We start from the raw sequence: 21,646 nt of genomic DNA, 5'->3' as shown, positions 1-21,646 counted from the left end.
GAACATGAAACGAGTGGCTGCTAAATTTGTACCCAAGTTGTTGTCTCAGGAACAAAAAGACACCCGTTTTGACGTTGCACAGGACCTTCTGGACACCACCAACACTGATCCTGGGTTTCTGAATTCCGTGATAACTGGAGATGAGTCATGGGTGTACGGGTACGACCCAGAAACAAAACAACAATCGTCTCAATGGAAGCATCCCGATTCTCCAAGGCCGAAAAAAGCGCGGCAGGTGCGAAGCAAAATCAAGGTGTTGCTGACTGTTTTCTTCGATGCCCGTGGAATTGTGCATCACGAGTACGCACCGGAAGGACAAACAGTGACAAAGGAGTACTATCAAGATGTTCTCAGGCGACTCCGTGACGCAGTCCGGCGCAAAAGACCAGACATGTGGACAGCGAAGAACTGGCACGTCCATCATGACAACGCCCCAGCACATTCATCCCAATTGATCCACACGTTCTTAGCCAAACATGGAATTACAACCGTTCGCCAACCTCCCTACTCTCCAGACCTGGCTCCTTGTGACTTCTGGTTGTTTCCAAAATTGAAGACGCCTCTGAAGGGATCCCGTTTTGAGAGTAGAGAAGACATAATGCGGAACACGACGACGGAGCTGAACAACATTCCAAAAGAAGACTTCCAGCGGTGTTTCCAGCAGTGGAAGGATCGGTGGGCTAAGTGTGTGGAAGCACAAGGGGCCTACTTTGAAGGGGATTAGGGTCCCAAATCTGTCAGGTATTCGCAACTATTTTTCTGGCCAAAGGTCGGATACTTTTTAGACAGCCCTCGTATTAAAATGTTCATTTTTGTTATAATTTGTACCATTAGATTGATGCGAATGAAATATAAATCCAGAGTTAAACATTGATAAAGGAAATTTAAACTAAGAGTTAGACTTTTGATAAGCACTTTGTCAACAGTAACTTGTAACTATAATTACAAATACTTGCACTAGACATCCAGCAACCAAATTGTATATCGTGTACCAGCTTTTCCACTTTATTATTTATTAAAAGAAAAGGCAAACAATATAGTACAAATTGCAATAGTACATTGGACTTGATTCTGAAACAAAACTAAACAAAAATAAATAAATAGAATAAAGTAGTGGTAACACTCGAGAGCAGTTTTTCAAGAAGTTTATAACTTTATTTTGAGATAGTCAATTTATACATAATACATATTGAAAATAAAAGGGCCAACATTTTAATGCAAGAAATGAAGTGTTTTTACAGAGAAACTAGTCACTCAACTTGTGCACAAGTGAGTGATACAAAACATCTATTGGTTATTTTACTTTATGTACAATAATTTTGGCAGTTAATCGAGTTTCAGTGACAAAGATTCCGTAACCTCAAGAATATGTAAAAGGACACTTTCTCTTCAAAATTTTACCTGTTTTTCCATATTTACCAACATAATTATTTATTTAGAAATAGCTGAAATGTCCGTCCTTCACACGGGAAAGTAAGTTTGTGGAAAGTATTTGAATCCTCTTCTTCCCTTTAGGATACTCATTTCAAGTATAATGATAAAAATTCATAAGACTTTTCTTCACATAAATTTTGAACCCCATTAATTTGCCGTAATACATTGAAGGATTACTTTCGTTTACGCCTGTTACTTACGCAGCCAGCATTACGCTGTCGAACTCCGAAACCGGAGGTGAACAATACACGGTTTGCCAATACAGTTGTGAACCATACAGACACTTCTCTCTCCAAAATATGTTTACGTTAAAAAAAATAGTAAAAAATAAAGAAAGAAGCATGTATCTTGTATTATATATCGTCTAGGCTTAACATTATGGAGCGTCACATTAATCACGCTGAGATAAAATTAGGATATAGACACATCTAAGTATCATATCGAGTGGGGAACAAACATTCGTCAGATTAATTTGATTTCCTTCAGCATTACGTTATGTCCCGTAATCAACTTGACTGCTAATTTAGAAAATCCCTTTTCGCTCCTTACTAGGTTAGCTGATTCAAAATGCTTGCCAGTTTTTGTACTATCCCTGCTTTAATGAAAGTTGCTTAAGAAATGGACAAGAGTATTTTCTCAAGCACCCTTATGACACAGCTCAGCTCAAGTGTGCACTTAGTGTTATACATTTAACATGTCATCCTTTCTCCACTCAGCGTCTCGAACAACTCAAGATACACACACATGCACAACATGCAATTCTAGTTCGCATTAAAAATTGAAGCTTGTAACTAAATTCAGTCATTTTGTGCTTACAGCTAACGATATAACATTACCGATATTAAATCGGTACAATTCAGGGGTACGACCTCTCGCATTAGAGGATTCTCTTCTTTCAGACTATTACAGGCAACGTCTCAATATATCAGACCAAAAATGTTAATAGATAGCGAGAAACGAATTTTTTGTATGGATTCATAGTTCCAAGAATCGGATCCGTCTCTGCTAATACTCCGTTCACAACGTATATAGTAGAAATCGACAACCGTGTTTCAATGTTCATCCATATAAAACAAAACGGTAATACAAAGAAATGGTATTTGATCTGGATTCACCGCCTAAGGAATAGATTCTTATTTTTGTACTGAAACCATAGGTGATGGAAAACCTTTATCGTTTCAAGTTTCAATAATGAATATCATGTAAGAGATAGAGAGAGAGAAATGGGTTTCGTGTGCAATCAGCATATCAAGAATAGCTTCCATCTCCTCCCTAATCCTTATACTGCAACTGAAGGTACTAGGTAGTATAACAGTTATTTCTGGTATTAATATTGGATTCGAATAGTTTGAACGTGGGAGACCAGAGTTCGATTCCCGGCGGGATCTCATGTTGTTCGGATTCCACGTTAATCAGTAGGTCCACGTCTCATATAGCCTCGTTGCTGAACGGGACGTTAAACTCAAAATCAACTCAACTCAACTCGAATAGTTTGAAATCTATAGTGTAGTTTGACAATGTGAAACAGAACTTACTTGTTTTTAATTCGGAACCCTGTAGCTACATGTATTTTGTTTTGCTTGTATCATGAAGTGTGAGTAGTATTACTTGATAAACATTGGTAAAGTTTCCAACACTGCTTAAAATTACGTAATTGGGAGATCTTGTAATTACAAGTCCCAGAAACTATTGCTGTAATGTTATAGGAACAAAGAAAAGCAACAATCGTTTTAAAAGTTTCCCACAAAGCGCCATTTTAAGCCATATAACAATATCTGTTCGCTTTTTCATATTTTCTGAATGGTTGAAGATACTAAATTGCTGTAAGCGGCACTAGATCTATAAGTCTATTAAAAGTAATTTATTTGATTGGATATGATACTTTCCGAGCAGTTTTTTGAAATAAAGCCCTTTGAAGGAAGTAAATTTCCAGTCCCTTTTCACTTTTTCCTGTTTGTTGGATATACGTCATTTTATGATCATAGTATTGGACAATTAGGCACTTTAACGTTAAAATCTACTATTGAAACACTGAATCCACATCGAACAGTACTACATTCTATCTACGATAGGTTTTCTCGTATGGAAACCCAATATTGAAACCAGAGGTCTCAGTATTAAGAAAAGAAAATGGGAGCAGATTTCTATAACTTCCGTTTCCAATAGAGGGATAAGAGCGGAGATAAAACCTGTTCTTAAAGGGCTAAATTCGTGTTTAAGAACTAGCTATTACCCACCGTTTCTGGCTCATGAGGGTCACTATTGAAACCGAAAATAGTATATATTTACAATTTCCGGTTTGAATAGAGGGATAATAAATTTTGAGGCGTTGAATCCATATCAAATTATCGTTTCTCATTGGGTGACCGTTTTAGCTCCAGGGCGATCAATATTAAAATCTGAAGTGATACATTTGTACTATTTCGGGTTTCAATACAGACATAGGAGAGGAGATATAATCCATTATTAAGACGCTGAATGCATGTCAAAACATTTCTCGCTTTTTGTATATGGAAATGTAATTTTGAAACCGAAAGTGATTAAATGGATCACATGTGCAGAAGAAACACGTTTTGCCTATTTGCACAAGAAGGGTAGCCTTTCTTTTATATGTGAAGTTTTGGTAAGATAGTTACCGTGCCTGTGCTATTGGTAATTGGATTGCCTTGTAATCCTGGCGTACGCAGAATTTAGTTTTGTATCTTGCTCAAGGGTATGGTTAAATCCAGAAATCGCCCTTCCGTAACCACTGCTTATTACTTACCTTTTTTTCTTGTTACTTTTGCTACCACTAAATGACATAAAGATGCCTGTCGTAATTGTCTGTCTAAAAACCTAACAGGGAACACCCGAAATATATTCGTTCCTGTAATGAGTTATGCAGTGATTTAATTGGATGCGAACATATGATTGTCCATTATGCTAACGCTTAGATGATATGCAACAACAAAAGCACTTGTTACGATTTTTTAACGGAATGAATTTCGGAACAAGAAGTTTTCGTGCTGTTTATAAGTATGTTGCCAAACCGAGTATTGTCTACTCTTGACCCCTGTGTTTGGTAGCGTAATGTTCGTTGCATAAGCAACAGTAATCCTTCAATGCATTGATCTATAACTGTTGTATAACCGAAGGGATTGAAAAAATTCTGCTTTTCACTATTCCAAATTTAATGTTCCTACCTTGAAATGTTCGTGAGATACTCAATTTTTCGCATAAATTTTGACCCGTCGTATTTCCTTAGGATATGCCCCCGAATCAAAATGACAGTATAAAAACTATGTTCAAAATTCATTTGAAACTGTTCAGCCCTTTCACATGACTCAATCACAACAGAGAACGCGTGTTTCATTGGCGGAAAAAAAGGCCGGCCACCCTTGCTACCCTTCTCCTTACAATGAAAATTTTCAAAAACGCTCGACATGTACCTGTTTATTTTTAGTTTGAATTTATATACCAAGTTTTGTCCTATCTTGACTGGTTCGTAAGATACTAAATTTTTCGCATTAATTATGAGCCCCGCTCCCCCCTTAAAATATGCATTTGAATCAAAGTAACATGATAAGAACCCAGTTCGAGGTGGTTGGTTAACTATATCTAAAAATTCATTTTAAACGTTTCAGCCCTTCTCTCGTAATTCGGCCACACACAAGACCAGTTTTTATATATATATATATATATATATATATATATATATATATATATTAGATAAAAATATGTTCCATTGAAGGAATATTTAAACGAAGCGAGTACTTGTATGTGTTTCTTGCATACGTTTTCAAATACAGTTTATACGTATAGTTGCTTCATGTTCCTGATATCGATATCGCCTTTTCAAACTTGTCCCAAGCTGTTTTTTTAAGCATGTAGACGAAACGGCAATTCTTATACAAATTCTCAATATATTCATTTCATCTCCCTAAAAATTCATTGGTAAGAGATCTGTTATGAGGCAAGCAAACATGAGAGATGAGTATTTTTAAAATCATTCACTCAAACAGTTTACAAATTTCTATGCGTCTCTCTGCTTAGTATATTCAAGCACTAAGTTGTCAGAGAAATGTTCGTGTTTGTATATAATGTGAGTGTCCAGAATTAGCATTTATAGCATCATGACTAGTAGTATATCATACTCTCTTTTATAGCATTTATCTACGAAAGAAAATTTACTTTTGCATGAATTTGTAAGGGAAACAGTTTTTTTTTCTTGTTTTCTTTTGTAATGTTCTTTGCAAAAGAAAACCTCTTGCTACATTTATATTCTTTCTTTTTTCCTTGGCTTTCGATATATATATTCAATTGGTCACGGCACCAAGGAGCCAAAATAAAAACTTGTTTTTCCTTCTATGTCAACTGTCTACTACAGAAAGGTACAATTACTTCACTTCAGACAAACAAAAAATTAAAACTTGAACGTGTATAAATTATGTACGTTATGTGACATTTTAATTTGCAGGTTCAAAATTTAATAAAAGAGAACTCAGAATTGAGAAATATAATCCAACACGCTGGTTTACAACTACCTCATTCTTCCCTTCACAATGGTCACGAGTCCCAGACATCAACCAACGTTCCTGTACGTTCTCCAAGATCGTCTCAACGCCCTGCATCAATGTATGAACCAAGGGAGGGCCTTAGAGGACAACAGCTTTACCATTCACCCAACTCAGGATCATACGGGAATATTACGAAGCTAGATGACGGCCAAGTAAGTATTTTCTTGAAATTAATTAATTCAGTTTTTAAATTAGATGACGTGAGAGAAAGTAGTTGACGTACCAATTATTTAACATGTTGCATGTCATCCTATTATGTAAGATCTTGAGTGAACGTTGGAAAAGATAAACTATTATCCTCTAATCAAATTCCGATAACGTTTTATGAGCGTACATATTGGTCATTAGCCTTTTCGTGACGGGGGCAAATAGTCCTGTCGCTGATGTTCCCATTAAACTCCAGTCAGTCAATCAAATTGCTATTCACTCACTCTTGTGCATTTTAGTATAAATGTATTATGTTATCCGATCAAAAGCACAAATTCCAAAACTTACAACAACGGCCTATGGCATAAGCCAGTTTCACGCTGGAAGTACACCCTCACATTTAGGATATACTTTCATTCAATCACATATACCAGAACAGTCAAATAAAGTAGATCTTTGTGGTCACCGAAAACCGCGCCTTGTTATTTCAGGGGTACTATATCAAATACTGGCGTGGACAAGCACAGGCAATGAGACAATGTTGTGATATTTACAATAGTTTTTATTTTGATGTGTCCTTAAAGATTAAATATTAGTGACTTTGACCAATATTAGTTTTAGGACGTGGGAAGAGATCAAACTCAATATGGAATAAGATATCAGTGAGACGATATTCCATCCTATATTGTATTATTTGCTGCAATAATAATATTATGTTCTACGAGGGAGGTCAAAAAGTTCTTACTCTCACTATGATGGAGATGAACTAGGGATTTGCAATTTGGTCCATGGATGCGCATTCTCTTCATATTCATCTCGTATTGCCTTACATTTCTCATACCCAACGAGGTCCATATGCATAAAAGTGTACGGAGTTCGAGACAAACCAGGTTTCCACCGCGTTAATGACCTCCTTATCGTCTAGAAAACGCCTACCCTGCAAATATTTCTTTACATTTGAAAAGAGAAAGTAATCAAATTGAGCCATATTGGATGAATGTGGTAGGTAGAGCAAAGGTCCCAAAAGTAAGTCTTTCGGTGCTTGGTGTACAGGTATTTGTCTGCTAGCAGCAATACATCTTTTAGGAGCAAACCCCGTCTCTTTGCATTAATAGTATCCTGTAATTTTTGAAACAGTTCCTGTAAGTGAAGATTGCACTTCTATGGTCCCAAAATACGGACATGAACTTACTGAATAAATCTTGTCCTTGAACTTTTTGGGGATGGCGGACGAGGTACGATTCTGTTTCACTCATTTCTTTGGTTTCGAGCTCAAATAGCTCTTCCGGCATTCACCAGTAGTCAATAATCTGTTTACAAAAGCTTCCTTGCCTGTGTGAGATAGATCCAAATGTTTTGTGCACATTGCACACATTGCTGTTTTTGAAAAAGTGTCAACAATCGGAGAACCCATTGTACTGTTACGCTCATATGTAGAGTGTCATCTAATATGGTGTAAACGTAAACCTTAATGTTCAACTCCCTAGTTAAACGATTAATGGTCACATGTCTATCATCAAGCACTACTGGTTCAAAATTCGCCACCATGCTTGGATCTGTAGCAGTTGAGGGACGACCTTCTCTTTGGTCAACCTGTAGACGCGCGACCACTTCGAAATTCCTCTTCCAGCGTTTCGCTGTGCCATAAGATGTACAACGACTCACCAAAGGTAGTCGTTAACCCTGGTTCGGCTAATAATATAAGTATATCTTTAGTGGCAGTAATCGTTTACCCCTTAAAATATCTTCCGTAATTATATTCACTAGTACGCTCACCTTTTCTACTGAAATTACAAGTCCATGATAAGTATTAGATAATTTATTCGTTGATACTCTTTTAACGTATATTCACACAAACTGACTTGCAATCATAACATGTCCATTGAGTAACTATAAACAGCTACATAGCAACCAACTATACAATAATAATGTATATTTCTTACATCTTAAAAACATTCTTCTTTTGTTATTTTTAAGTAACATTATATCAGGTATAGTGCTTGTGTAGAAGCACTTTCTGCCCAAGATACAGGTAATCATCGACCGATACAAAGTATCTCGTTGTATAAAATGTCGCCCGATAATGGGACTAGATATAAAAGTTACAAGGTAGCTTGATTTTTATATTTAAGAACCACTGGTCCGTTTATAATAATGGTATTATATTAATTATGTCCTTTACATTTTGATCGACCCTCGTATATAACTTCATTAAGTTTCCTTCATATAAATACATTTATAATAAGTCTTTTATTTCATTAATATTTATCTTTTATTATAAAAACGTCGTCGCTTACTAATATAATCAACGAAGGGTGCGAAGTCAAAAACGTAAGAAATAATTTCATTTTAAAACACATGACAATGATCAACAGTTTCAATCATTATTAAAAACGGTGATGTTAACAATGTTTGATCTTTCTAGGGCGCATTATATAACAGCTACGTTAGATGATATTTTTAATGTATACATCGTATCAATAAGGCGTCATGATACAGAAGAATCTTATTCGAGTAACATATAAGGTGGCGCATGAAGACAGTCGTCGAATAACTAGCTTAATAGAATGAACCTTATACTTAACATAATCCTTGATAATTAAGTTTCAACACAAATCAATATAATATAAATAACCTTTGCTTTTAATCAATTATAAATCGAACTATAATTCTTCACATTAATAAGAAAGAATTAAAATCATTTGAAAATTATCATTTATTGAAACAGACGTAATAAAGTATCTACGGGTCCATTACCTACTCCTTTAATGTGTTGTACTTCAAAGTCATAAGGGTTGTTTTCATTATTGACATTAACACATAAATTTGAAGATAAATGTTCATAAGAATCTATAACTGATATGGGTTTAACCCTTACTACATCAACTGCAGTCAGTTTAAATTCGTACTTGCATATGATTCTAATAAAGTACATTGTACTGCACAATCGTGATTATGTTCCGCATTATTTTGTACATGAATTGCGTCATTGTTTTGATTTTGATATGAAGTGCCATCTCTTGAATTACGATTACGTCTATCCATGTAGTTTACTGTATTTCTGGAATTTCGCCATGTATTTCGACTGTTTTTGAGTCTACTTCGATTAAGTGATCTGACATAATTATTGTCACGATTGGTTAGGTTAGGTGGATTCCCATCATATCTTTGCCTATTTTGCTCGTTCTGATTGTTTAAATTTACTCGATTTAGGTTGTGTTCCGTATCGTTCACATTACGGATATTTAGATTCCGAACAGGTACAAGGTGATCTGAATTGTTTTTAATTTTACCTATTCCCGCTTGATGATTCAGTGCCTGATATTGAGTTTCATAACATTGGACAAGCATTAATAGGTGATTAAAACTCATGCATTGCGTAGAAAACAGGATTTGTTGTAATTTAAACGGTAGTAGATTTCGAATAGATGCAATCACTCTAGATTCCGATTGCAACGGATTTACGACTTTTAATTCGTTATACGTATTTACAACAAAATCAACAACAGATTTGTGCAAGCGAGGATTAAAAGGTTGGTTTCTAATCGTGGCATCTCTGTTTGCAAGTAAAAAGTCGTTTTCGTAATTTGCAATCAGTGCTGCTTTGAATTCCTCATATGTATTGACGTGATCCCGTACTGCTTTAAACCATAAAGAACATGGTGGGAGTAATAAATGAGGGATTAGTTTCATATATTGAGATTTATCTATACACATTATACTGCACTCATCCTGAAATTTTTCTAGGAAAGAAGTAGCATTTTCATTACATTTACCACTAAACTTACTCATAGCACGTATTTCGCTCATCTTTACACTTAACTTTACATTCCTTTCACCATTTCGTGTTCGCGTTGAGTGACAATTTCTACCTACTGCGTTATGCGTGGTTCCACCATCTCTTTTCCGCCCATCTGTATTCCTTGGATGAATTCTTTCCAAAATAATGTCCTATCGGATGGATTACTTGAAGAAGAGATAACGTAAGGTCCACGTCGATCTGCTGCGGGTGAATGCGAGGTCATCTCTTGTGAACAAGGGAACTCCAAACGATCATTAACCATGTTATTGTGGTATGCGTTGTCCTTAATCTGTAACGTCCTAATTTCCTCTTGTAAGGTAGATATCAATTGAGTATTTGCACGTATTTGGTTAGAATTATCAGTGACCTGAATCTTTTGCTGACGAACAGAAGATTCTATTACTTCCAAATCCTTTTTTACACAATTGACTTCTTGGATTACATGGTTGTAATTATCCTGGCAATCTTCAGATAATCTTTTTAGCTTTTCATCAAACTGTAACGTAATGTCTCTCACAGCCTGGATAACAGATTGTTTCATCTCTTCTGATTTTTGATCTATTTGCTCCAATCGTCTACTTAATTCTTCATATTGTCTACTTGATTCTTCGGATTTCTGCTGTACCGTCTGTTTTAATTCGTTGGACATCTGAGCCAAATTTTGCTTCATGGCTTCTAAATCGTCTTTTCGGCTTTGTTCCTGTCGCTGTAATGCCATTAAAATTTTGTCTTCTAATGTCAACATTTCGGGTGTAATGGGAGCTATATTTTGCTCGTTGTTAACACTGTCAACAGTTTCATTTTCTACTATCTCATCGATCATAATTTTTCTTGTGATTACTCTGCCACTTCTGAGAATAGTTGAGTTCGTATTCATGAACCTTCTTACTGATGTAAATTCACCCTTACTTTAGACTTCGGGATATGAATTTACAAGAATCCCGGGTGAGGTAAACCAAAAATTTTACAACGACTCACCAAAGGTAGTCGTTAACCCTGGTTCGGCTAATAATATAAGTATATCTTTAGTGGCAGTAATCGTTTACACCTTAAAATATCTTCCGTAATTATATTCACTAGTACGCTCACCTTTTCTACTGAAATTACAAGTCCATGATAAGTATTAGATAATTTATTCGTTGATACTCTTTTAACGTATATTCACACAAACTGACTTGCAATCATAACATGTCCATTGAGTAACTATAAACAACTACATAGCAACCAACTATACAATAATAATGTATATTTCTTACATCTTAAAAACATTCTTCTTTTGTTATTTTTAAGTAACATTATATCAGGTATAGTGCTTGTGTAGAAGCACTTTCTGCCCAAGATACAGGTAATCATCGACCGATACAAAGTATCTCGTTGTAGATGAGCATTTCTTACTATTTGAAGATGGAGAAACCTAATTACAGCTCGGCAATCGGTTTTGTTCAACATGCTGCTGCCGCCTAGTTTTCTAGTGTAATATCAACTCAACAGGGTAAAGGCACAAATTAACACACATATTAATGACATGCCAACCTATAATCGTGCAGATTTTTACATTATTAGCACGTCTATGTGATGGTGAGAATAACTTTCCGGCCTCTCCCCGTAGTTGTCTTCGGTAATTGACTTAACTAAATCACGCTAATTTCGGATGTAGTTAACTAATAGTACTAAAGTTGGTATAGGAATTAATTATCAGCAGAACTGTATTTCATGTTACTACCTTAGCCGTCAGTATTACTTATTAATTACTTGCCGTTCGCCTATGCAATGATAATAGCTCCAGCTGCAAGTGTTTCCAGTAGTAAAAGCAAGTTGTATGTATAGGTATTGTTAGAAATGGGTCTCGACAGAGGGGAACAATATTTGTAGCTGAGTATTTTTTCCGCGTATAAAATACGGAAGAGGTTGTGAAGGATTTGCAAATGTTGGCAGAACAGTTCTCAGAGAGATTAATAAGTTGGCAGTAAATAACAGTATGCTGCCTATTAGGAAATTTCGTTGTCCCGACAATGTGTATTTTGTCAACTGAAGGGGAAATCTGATCGATCAGTAGTTATTTCAACAAATGAGAAGTACAGGTGCTGGATTCGCTTGGACAATCTACGGCCAGCCTGAAATTTCTATGTTGTTGTGTTACTGCAATATTGTCGCTGCACCTCGAAAAAGTGCTATGTAATATTTTTCTCGAAAATTAATTATATACTACCGTACAATATGAGCAGAATGTCGTGTTGCATCTTCCCTTGTATTCCTATATGTGAAATGTTCATTGTTTTCTCGCAATAAGGAAACAAAAACGACACTTGTTAATCTGATTTTCACGAAGCTTTGCACCCGTTGTAAACAATGCAGACTGCAGTGCACAAATGTTGCCAACTAATTAAACAAAAAATGTTTTATGAAATTTTGTGCTAATAAATGAATAAACAAACTGAAGGGGGGGAAAACAATGAGATTAAAAATAAAATGGCATGGGCTTGTGATAGAAGAATCAGGAACCATTTTCTCTCGTTTGCAGTGGCGTACGGACTGCTCTCCTGAATCTTTGAACTACTATGTAAACGCAGACACGCACCAGGAGGAAGAAGGGCAGAACTTTGAATTTCTTCTACCAGTGTAAATTACAACTAAAACTTACTATCCCCATTCCTAACGTTTCCTCTAGCTGAAAATCTACCTAAAATGTTAGGATTCAGAGCCACTACTACATGATGACTTAGTGTTCCTACTAGCAGATCTATGGTCGGATGGATGGATTAAAGTTTATCGTCCCCTTCAACAACAAGATTCTATGAGATTTGAACGAATGATTCGAACTACATGAATTTCTTCCGGAAATCGAACACGGGTCTCCAGCCCGACGACGAGTACGCGGATCATATAGCCACAAAGGAGTTAATTATCAGATCTAGAAACATGTGCAGTTGTACTCACAACTTCTATTCAAAATTGAACTCTTGGGGGGCCGTGGTGGCTCAGTGGTAGAGCGTTCACCTCTGGCACATGGGGTTCCTGGTTCGATCCCATCTCGCGCCAAGTGAACCTTGTGGTGGACAAACACCGTATGCATGGGTTTGCTCTGGATCCTTCAGTTTCTTCCCACTTTCTTCATTCCACAATTTTATTCATGTTTTCATCATCACCGTCTCCTTTAGCCTAGCCTGCATAATCGTGGGACATAAAACTCAAAAATTTTATTTCATTTAATTTCAAAATTGAGCTCCTTGTACGTTTCCATTACAGGCGAGCGAGTGTTTGGAACAAGCAATTGTTCATTCTGCAAGAACTTGAAAACTACTGAGTTTACTTATTTATCGAATAGAGAATTTATTATTTTATTTCCTTTATTATACGTAATAAAATACCTGTAAGATATATCTTGAATCCTCGTGACTTATCCTTTCATTTGATATCTAACAAAAAAGTTACGCCATAAACTAATATCAGTCATGAGAGTATGAAGACTCCATCGACATCTTATTCAACAAATTCCAAGAAACTTTTTAGATTCAACATAGGAATAAAGACACATTATTTAACATGCACATAGTACCTCCTCTTAATTTCACTGCAGCCAGAAAAAAGAAATAAGACTCAAAATTTATGAACATTCCTATCCAATATTATAAAAAATCTTAAATGTTAAAGATTCTTTTTGTACATTATTACATTTCTGGCACCGAATTTTCGGTTTTTGCATCTTTTAAATATTCATTTATTCTGATCGCATTTTAAAAAGGCGATATACAAATTATAACTGAAAAATTAGCCTCATATTACTTCTTAATGAATCACTAAAACAGGTTTTATCCTCTTTAACTTCTCTCTATCACCCTCACTCTCTCTCTCTCTTTTTTTCTTTCTTTTTTTTAATTGACTATTTCCTCATCTCTAATGAAAGGTCAAACAAAGATCTGAAATACTATAAGGAACTTATTATCTTCAATAAGAACAGCGAGTTCACTTGTTTTCTCTTTTTCATTTTCTTAGCCCATTTTCATGAAATGACACAACTGTTTGACAACCATTCTTTGTGAAAAACTGAAAAATAACCATGAGTTAGCAACATTGAAAATGAGACTAATAACAGTTTATTCTTCCATGAGTAAATAGTACACAACAAATGCAACAACGTATTATGGTAATTAATGTATTGTTAAGGCACAGTAAGAACATTTAGTATCCGACTCAAAATATGTATCTATATGGGATCGAAATCTTGAACCAAAATCGAATTTGTAAGAGAAAACTGTTACAACAAATGACAAAACACACGAAGTGCGCGCCACAATTTAAAGATGTCGCCCAAGGAAGCCAGCAGGTTACCTGCTGCTCCAAGTTATTCTGTTAAACATAAACAAGGCAAACCCGCAAGTGCAGAAGAAAAGCAAATATCTTATCAAACGATATCAACGTTATTCAATTCACTTGAAGAAAATTAAGACCTATAATAGCTAATTTTCATGTTCTCATAGAATATTTATGTACTTACTTTGTAGTACTGAAGTTAGTATTTGTACATTCGCATGCTATACAATGTAAGAAAGCACATCAATAAATTGAACTTAAGGGGGAAAAGTACCATCTGTTTTTTATGGATATGCGTAATGATTTAGGTAATAGATGAAAAAGAAATAATCTCCCATAATGATAAATAAGCTTGCTGTTAAATACCAGCGCCATCTCTTTATCGTTCAGTTGATAATTTGACATAACTCATTGTAATTTCATCTATAATTACAGTTTGGAGAAAAATAATGATGTTCAGTTGCTCTTAAAGGAGGGGGGATTATATAGTATTGGGTATTTTGCTCTATATCACGGCAATGGTGTGAGAGTGAGACGAGTAATGCACATCCCAGTAGCAGAAATACATGCACGTGCTGCAGCAGAACGTATTGCGGGTAACAGACGAAACAATTTCCACTTTACCAATCAACAAATAGTCGTGTGCGCAGTGATACAACATCTAGTTACGCGGTTTGTTTTTGAAGGGTGCAAAGGACTGTGAAAAACGCTTTAGTAATGCAAATGATGAGAAAGGACAGTTTTGCTTCTGTTTTGCACATAGTGGTTTTGCGAGGCATATAGTATAAATATGCTTCTTTCAGCGGTTAGGGAGCTCCTTAATCCAGAGAAATTGAAATATTTTGTTTGTATGTTGATCCATTCTTGCAAAGCGCTAATAGCGTCCTCATTGAAATTTAATTTCTTCTCTAGACTGAAAAATCTTTGAGTTTTACGTCTTCTCTGGACTGAAGTAAGGTACCGATGTTCCATCAAAGATATGTGGCTCTAAAATTTGATTTCTATTCTCTTCATATCATTGCAAAAGTTGCGTGGGTGAGAGCTTCAAAAGGCATTTACTTGAAATTTAAAATAATCTTTCACTATTGTTTCTACATATCTCTTAACTGTAAATTCTCCAATCGTCTTGAATAAATACATCAACAAGAGTATCCTTCTCTTCATTCGTCGAAAGTTGTGGACAGTGAACATCTAGCCTTTTTTAGTTCTTTTTCAACATTTTCTGGATGCCTTGCGCCAAGCATACACTTTAGACTCGGAAGGATATCGTTCCCAAACTACTTTTCTTAAGTCTCGCAAAAAATCTAAGATAGAGTGTCATCTTTACTTTTCAAAAACTTAATAATAATTCGCCCAAAGTAATATTGTATACTTTTGCTTCGACATAATAACAATAATGGTCAAGAAAGGGAGAAGAGCAAATAGCAGTACTGACGTCAGGTTCAACCTGCATAACTTTGTGCAATGTGTCATGTCTATTACATTCTTTGTAAGATCAGAGATGAAAATTGCTGTTAATATTTGAACCTTTCACATATTTTTGCCTGTTGTAAGGACTTCTGATAGTACTCAGAACTTATACATTAGTCTGATATAGGGCTCCCTTGTGGCCTATGATTAGCACACGCCTGGACGCCAGAGACCCGGGTTCGACCATCAGTGGAAATTCATGTTTTTCGGACCCCACGTTAAACTCTATCCATGTCTCATACAGCATTCAATACAAGAAAGGGGCATTATCATGTGAAGATTGTCAGTGTGTCCACGTTTTTAGTATGGATATTCATTTTTGCTACCGAGAGTTTTATAAACTATATGATAAACTAGGAACGTAGTATTGGGTCATCGCCATCTACATACGCGTAGATGTAATGTACAGTGTGAAAAAAACTTCTTCGAAGTTTCAGATCTTTGTGTATTTCTAATAACATTAAGCTTTCTCGTGTAATTTGTTAACAAAGAAATATTTTGAGAGATTTTCTTGTTTTTGGTAATGTTGATAATGTAAAGTACAATGGCAGTGCGTTCTAAGTCAAGAGAAATCCAGCGTGACAAGTTTCTTTTCTTTCTTTTCCTATAGAAGAAAGACTCAACGGAATGTGATAATTCAAATTCGTTTACTCGCCCGATAGCTCACAGCTTTTCATGTTCAAGTACGCTCAGTCCTTATCACAGGATGAATAAACAGTGGAAGAAGACAGAGGAAAGCAGAAGTGGAATGCCTCCTGCAAAGGAAGTAGTTTGTCGAACGGATTTTATCACCAAATGTATTCAAGAGCTATGGACTGCTGTTCAGGAAAATAAACAGGAGGCTTTTAAACCAGGAGCTTTAAAAATTCAGCAAGCTGTTTGTGATTTAACGACAATATTTCCTCAGGTATTTATATATATATATATATCCTTACAATTTCTATTTTTTCTAATCTTTTAGTCTTGCAGCTGCAGTCATGGGCACCGTATTGATAAAGATATGAGGGCTATCCAGAATTTTCCAAGCAGGGTTTATCATAGGTGTACTAGAGTACTGTAACAATAAGTGGTAGCTGTGAGATATTTGTCAACTCAGTGTGCGAGGTTGGTAGTTCCTAGGTGGTTTACAATTTGAGTTATAGTATTTTATTGTATACATTTGTTTCTGATAACTTTATTACGTATTTGAATTGCGAGAAATGATAATCTGAAAACATCAACACGTAGCACAAACTGATAAAAATCCCACGGAAATATTGTCAATAACACAATAAGTGTTTGGTGAACAATACGTGAGGAGCACACAAATGTTCGAGGGAGTTTCATGGTTGACTGACCTTCGGTCGCTGATGAAAAACTAACAAATACCGAAACAGAACAGTCGGCATAAATGGCGTCGTATATTTACGAACTTCGTGATATTGCCAGGAGGATTACGGGACGTAACAGAATTCTTACCAATAAGCTACGAGCCATAGATCAAAGGAGAACTTTAAAATCTAGTAGTGATCACGTAAATGATGCTCCAGAATACAAGGCAGTAAATACTGTGCAGTTTTTGGCCAAAAATAGTGATAATGACTTACTTTTAGTTCCGCACCCCCAATGCTCACCGAATTTAGTAATAATTAGACACGATTTTTTGGTGACACGCGAAATACATCAATTTTGTGCGAAAACGTTGTGTACCTATATATTTTTTCACTATTTGCTAGGCCATACAACACTCGCTATTAAACGCGACATTCTGTCGAATTAGCGAAATTTGCAGCAAGTCCCTATATTCCACGAAATTTACGCAAAAATGACAGTTTTTCGACGCAAAGTGATGAAAATTCCCATTTTTTTAGTAAATAGACCACCATGAATTTTTGAAATTTTAATGCGAGTTCCAAATGGTATCTACTGGTGAAGTGGATAGTGTGGAAGGAGTATTGCGGGGTATGTTAGATGAGCATTCAGAAACCGCTGGAAACTGTCTCCAAATAATTTACATATCAGTTTCGAATGTTGATTTGGAGAAGGCTCTCTCTTCTTACAATGGCATACTTGTCGACAAAAGAACAACACCAGGAAACATTGAAACAATCCTTACGTGTTATTTACTAGTAAGTAAACTGTGAACACTAAAGTAATTTTTTCTTCTATTAATGTTCTCTCTGTGTGTTCTTTTTTCTTTAAACGATATTTTTATTCAATGAGGAAAAAATGAAATGAAATCTGAGTTTTACGTCTCACGATTATGCCGGTTAGGCTAAATGAGACGGTATTCAATGAGGATGCTTATATTAAAAAAAAAAAATAAATAAACAAAACAAAACTCAAATATTAATATAGTCATGCATGAGCTCATGTCATTGTGATTGATGAGTGGAAGTTAAGGTGAAATAAGAGGTAACTAATTGTAATTGCCAAGGAAAATAATGTTCTTACATTGAACTTTTATTCACCGATTTTATCCCGCTGTACGCATATTTTTATAACAAAATTACGAATTCTTATTTAAATCGTGTCTCTAGTAATAATCGGGACATTCCGGCTGGATGTCGCATCTTCGAGTAAAGTAAAGAAGTATGAGGAATCCGAAGGCCACAAAACCGTTTGCACAATTAGCAGAGGTCACAGGAAAAGAGCATTGAAGAAAGTATTGTAAGACACTTCAATTGATGAATATATCACCACTAAAATTTTTCTAACAGATAACTACTAAAGAAAAATTGATATTTTCCAGACCGCGAAGATAACCTACAGAGGCAAAAGGATATGTGAATTTGATTCTTTATCCTTAATACGCTGCCACTGTTTTCACATGTTGCCAAGAAATGAATTGCTTATCGAACGTATGGAACACAATATTTCAAAATTGCTCATCTGTTAATATTCCTCCAATATTTCGAGTATTACGCTCGAAATATTGAAAGAGGAATTGTTTGAGGAACATTAGTAGATAAGTACTTTTGAAGAACGATTAATCAGTTGGTTTTGTTAGTGATCACTAGAAAGTTGAAGTTGAGTGATCTCATTAACGTATCAACAAGCTATGCCATATTTTAAAAGACAACCCCAATAAAATGTACGTATCTGAGAAGTAAATAAAATTATTGAAATTGTATTTACTACAAAAGTGAAATTTGTCTTCACATGTCCGTTTTCTTATGGAATAGTTGAAGTAATATGGATAAGTTTAGAATTGCAATTGAAAATAGGGAATTTTATCTCGTCATTGAATGCTGGCAATCTAAAACTAGCCGTTATAAAATTTACCCTTTGTTAAAACAGAATAAATTTGATGATTTAGAAATTTATAAAATAATACATTGGAGATATATCTAAATACCCCTTTAGGTTTGAAGACAAAACAGATATATGGACTAGCTATGGATAATTCTTTATCTCTATTATTGGTCAATATGGTCATGAATTATTTCGAATGCAACATTTTAAAGAAAACGCACAGCACAAATACAATGGTTTTCAAAATAATGGAACCTAACAAATGCAACTTACCTGCTTTGTTATAGCATGCGTCTTCTCATGCAATGTAGCACTTAATTCCATCAGCGAGAATGAAGGAAAATTCTGGTCTAAAGTCTGAGTTCCAGAACTGACCAATAATCGTGAAGTGAGGGAAGTGGTCGACGTAGGGAAAGTGGTGAACCTCATACCGATGTTCATCAAATCGTGCCTTAACAGCTCCGACAGTATGAATTGGTGCATTGATATTTTAGGATTTGTGGCGGAACATCATCTAGACCAGTGGTCGCCAAAATTATGAAGCTTCTGAGCTACCGTATCGTTTCAAATCTTACTGTGAGCTACCAACCAAAAGAACTAGCAACGTAAAAAAAATTATTGCCTATAAACTAGATGTAACCGCAGCGTTAACACGATCTACCGAAAATGTCCCCGCAAGCTACTAGTAGCTTGCGATCGATGGTTTGGTGATCACTGATTTAGAGCATAGAAAGCACGTGGTCACTTAAAATATCAACACAATCACTGACAGTAGTGCGGCATGTGAGCGTAATCACACGACCCACGAATACCAGGAAATTGCGTTGCACAGTCACCGCCATGATTCATGGTAGGAAGGAGGCATTTCGAATTATAATCTACTTTGGGCTTTCGCTATATATAAAGACGGACTATTGTTGGAAATAAGGTGAAAGAGAACTCATCCGGCGGTATTAGAAGTTTTCGATCATCGTCGGTCCACTTTACTTGTTTTCAGCAACATTCCTTCGCACTAAATTTTCGCGTTGTTGGCGGTGATCAGCGGTTTGGAAATTGAAACTTGATCGCGGATCGTCAAGTTATGGAACTTGCGTCGAACTATGATTGTTGTAATAGGCTATTTCAGATACTGATTGAGTTACACATTGCTGCATTCGCTCTACAGTCCGTGATAGCAAGCATCCTCTTCAATATTTGCAATGTGTGACTGAGGCTTCTCTGAAATGTACTATTACTCTTCGCTGTTTTATATATATATATATAAGAGTTCTGTAGACTATTATCACTTTGGACACCTTGCGACACACGAAAACACATAGGCCGCTATAGATACACTCCTGCCAACTAACCGCGCATCCACAATTTGGCTTTTTTGAAACTCAGAGAGGTTTCCCATTTTGCATCATCACTGTCAACCCGCTTTAACATACGCCTCCGTTGTATTGCGCCTGACGTATTGGCTATCAAGAACGAAGAAGCGGCCGCCTATTGTATCACGTAACCTATGCTGCCTCATGCATTGATCATCAATCGTAACGAAGTATGTCAGTCAGCCAAAGATTGTCCGATACATCTTGAACTAATTTAATCTAGCATCATATGGTTTAAAATATAAGTGATAATCGAAGACAGAAATTAGACCTATGAAGAAAGGACAATTTAAGAGTTTTTTTGGTTGCTATTGTGTAGGAGGATGTATTTACCGCACTTAAAGTTACATGAATTCTGAGAAAAAAGAAAGGGATAAGCAACCGTGCAATCTACCCTTAAAAAGCAAACTGAGTGGAGGTTGAATAAATGATATTGTATTGAAAGTTTTTATTTTCTTTTTCGTTGCAGAACATTCAAGATGAAGTTATTTCCTCTGCCATTCGTGAGTTGAATATTAACACATCACGACTTCAGACGGAATTTACAAACCTTCTATCATCGGATCAGACACAATTAGATCAGACGTATTTCCTTCAACGTGTTCGTTCTTGTGCGTATGACATCGCAAAAGCTACGAAACAGTTAGTTACAAAGTTTCAATGTTGATATATTATATTAGCAGTTATTATTATAAAGGACATGAGTTTCTTATAAAGAACTTCAGAAGAAGAAGAACCATGTGTACCTCATGTTATTGGACTTTTTTTTAAACAAAGAACTACTCTATTCTACGTTTCAGAATGTCTTCCTAATTAACTTAAAGAAAAAATAGCTTAATGCAAGTGCCTTAAAGAACCAATTATAAATACTACAGTTTACAGTGTATGTTGAATACATATATATATATAAATATATATAGAGAGAAAGAGATGTATATATATATCACAATTGTTGTTGTACTATCAATTATTGTTTAAGAGTCACATGAACATCATGTTTGCCGTAGTGACTGGTTCATTTGGTAACAGTTATAGAATAGAATTTTTATAACTAAATATAAAACTGTTATATTCACTGTAGAAATTAAGTTTTAATTGAATTATATGTAAATGCTGTATAATCAACATATTCTTCACATGTACAACAAAGACTGAACTATCAGTGAATTTTATATATATTTGAATTTCATATGTCTGACAAACTATTAAATAGAATATATAATTTTTTTGTTATAAAGTTATTTTTTTTCTTTCTTTACGATAAAAATGCTTAATATAATTTACTATTCATGGTTTGTTCAGATATTCCCAAATAGAATGAA

At 35.4% G+C, this 21,646-nt stretch overlaps 1 protein-coding gene across 2 annotated transcripts in view; it reads left to right on the top strand.

Annotated features, from left to right (window-relative positions):
* The window catches only part of Git (ARF GTPase-activating protein GIT1), an 85,401-nt gene extending 63,836 nt beyond the window's left edge, over window positions 1-21,565 (top strand). For both annotated transcript variants that reach the window (XM_081771482.1, XM_081771481.1), the window contains 3 exons: window positions 5,891-6,142; window positions 16,331-16,627; window positions 20,794-21,565. In XM_081771482.1, the coding sequence (XP_081627608.1) occupies window positions 5,891-6,142; window positions 16,331-16,627; window positions 20,794-20,991 (747 nt within the window). In that variant the 3' untranslated portion in view covers window positions 20,992-21,565. The remainder of the gene's footprint in view (window positions 1-5,890; window positions 6,143-16,330; window positions 16,628-20,793) is intronic.
* The last annotated feature ends 81 nt before the right edge of the window (window positions 21,566-21,646 follow it).

The sequence above is a fragment of the Thermobia domestica genome, chromosome 9 (genome assembly GCF_964235325.1).
Source record: "Thermobia domestica chromosome 9, izTheDome1.hap1.1, whole genome shotgun sequence".
Lineage (NCBI taxonomy): Eukaryota > Metazoa > Arthropoda > Insecta > Zygentoma > Lepismatidae > Thermobia > Thermobia domestica.
The sequence above is the reverse complement of the archived record's forward strand: the minus strand, read 5'-3'. Positions and strand labels throughout refer to the sequence as shown.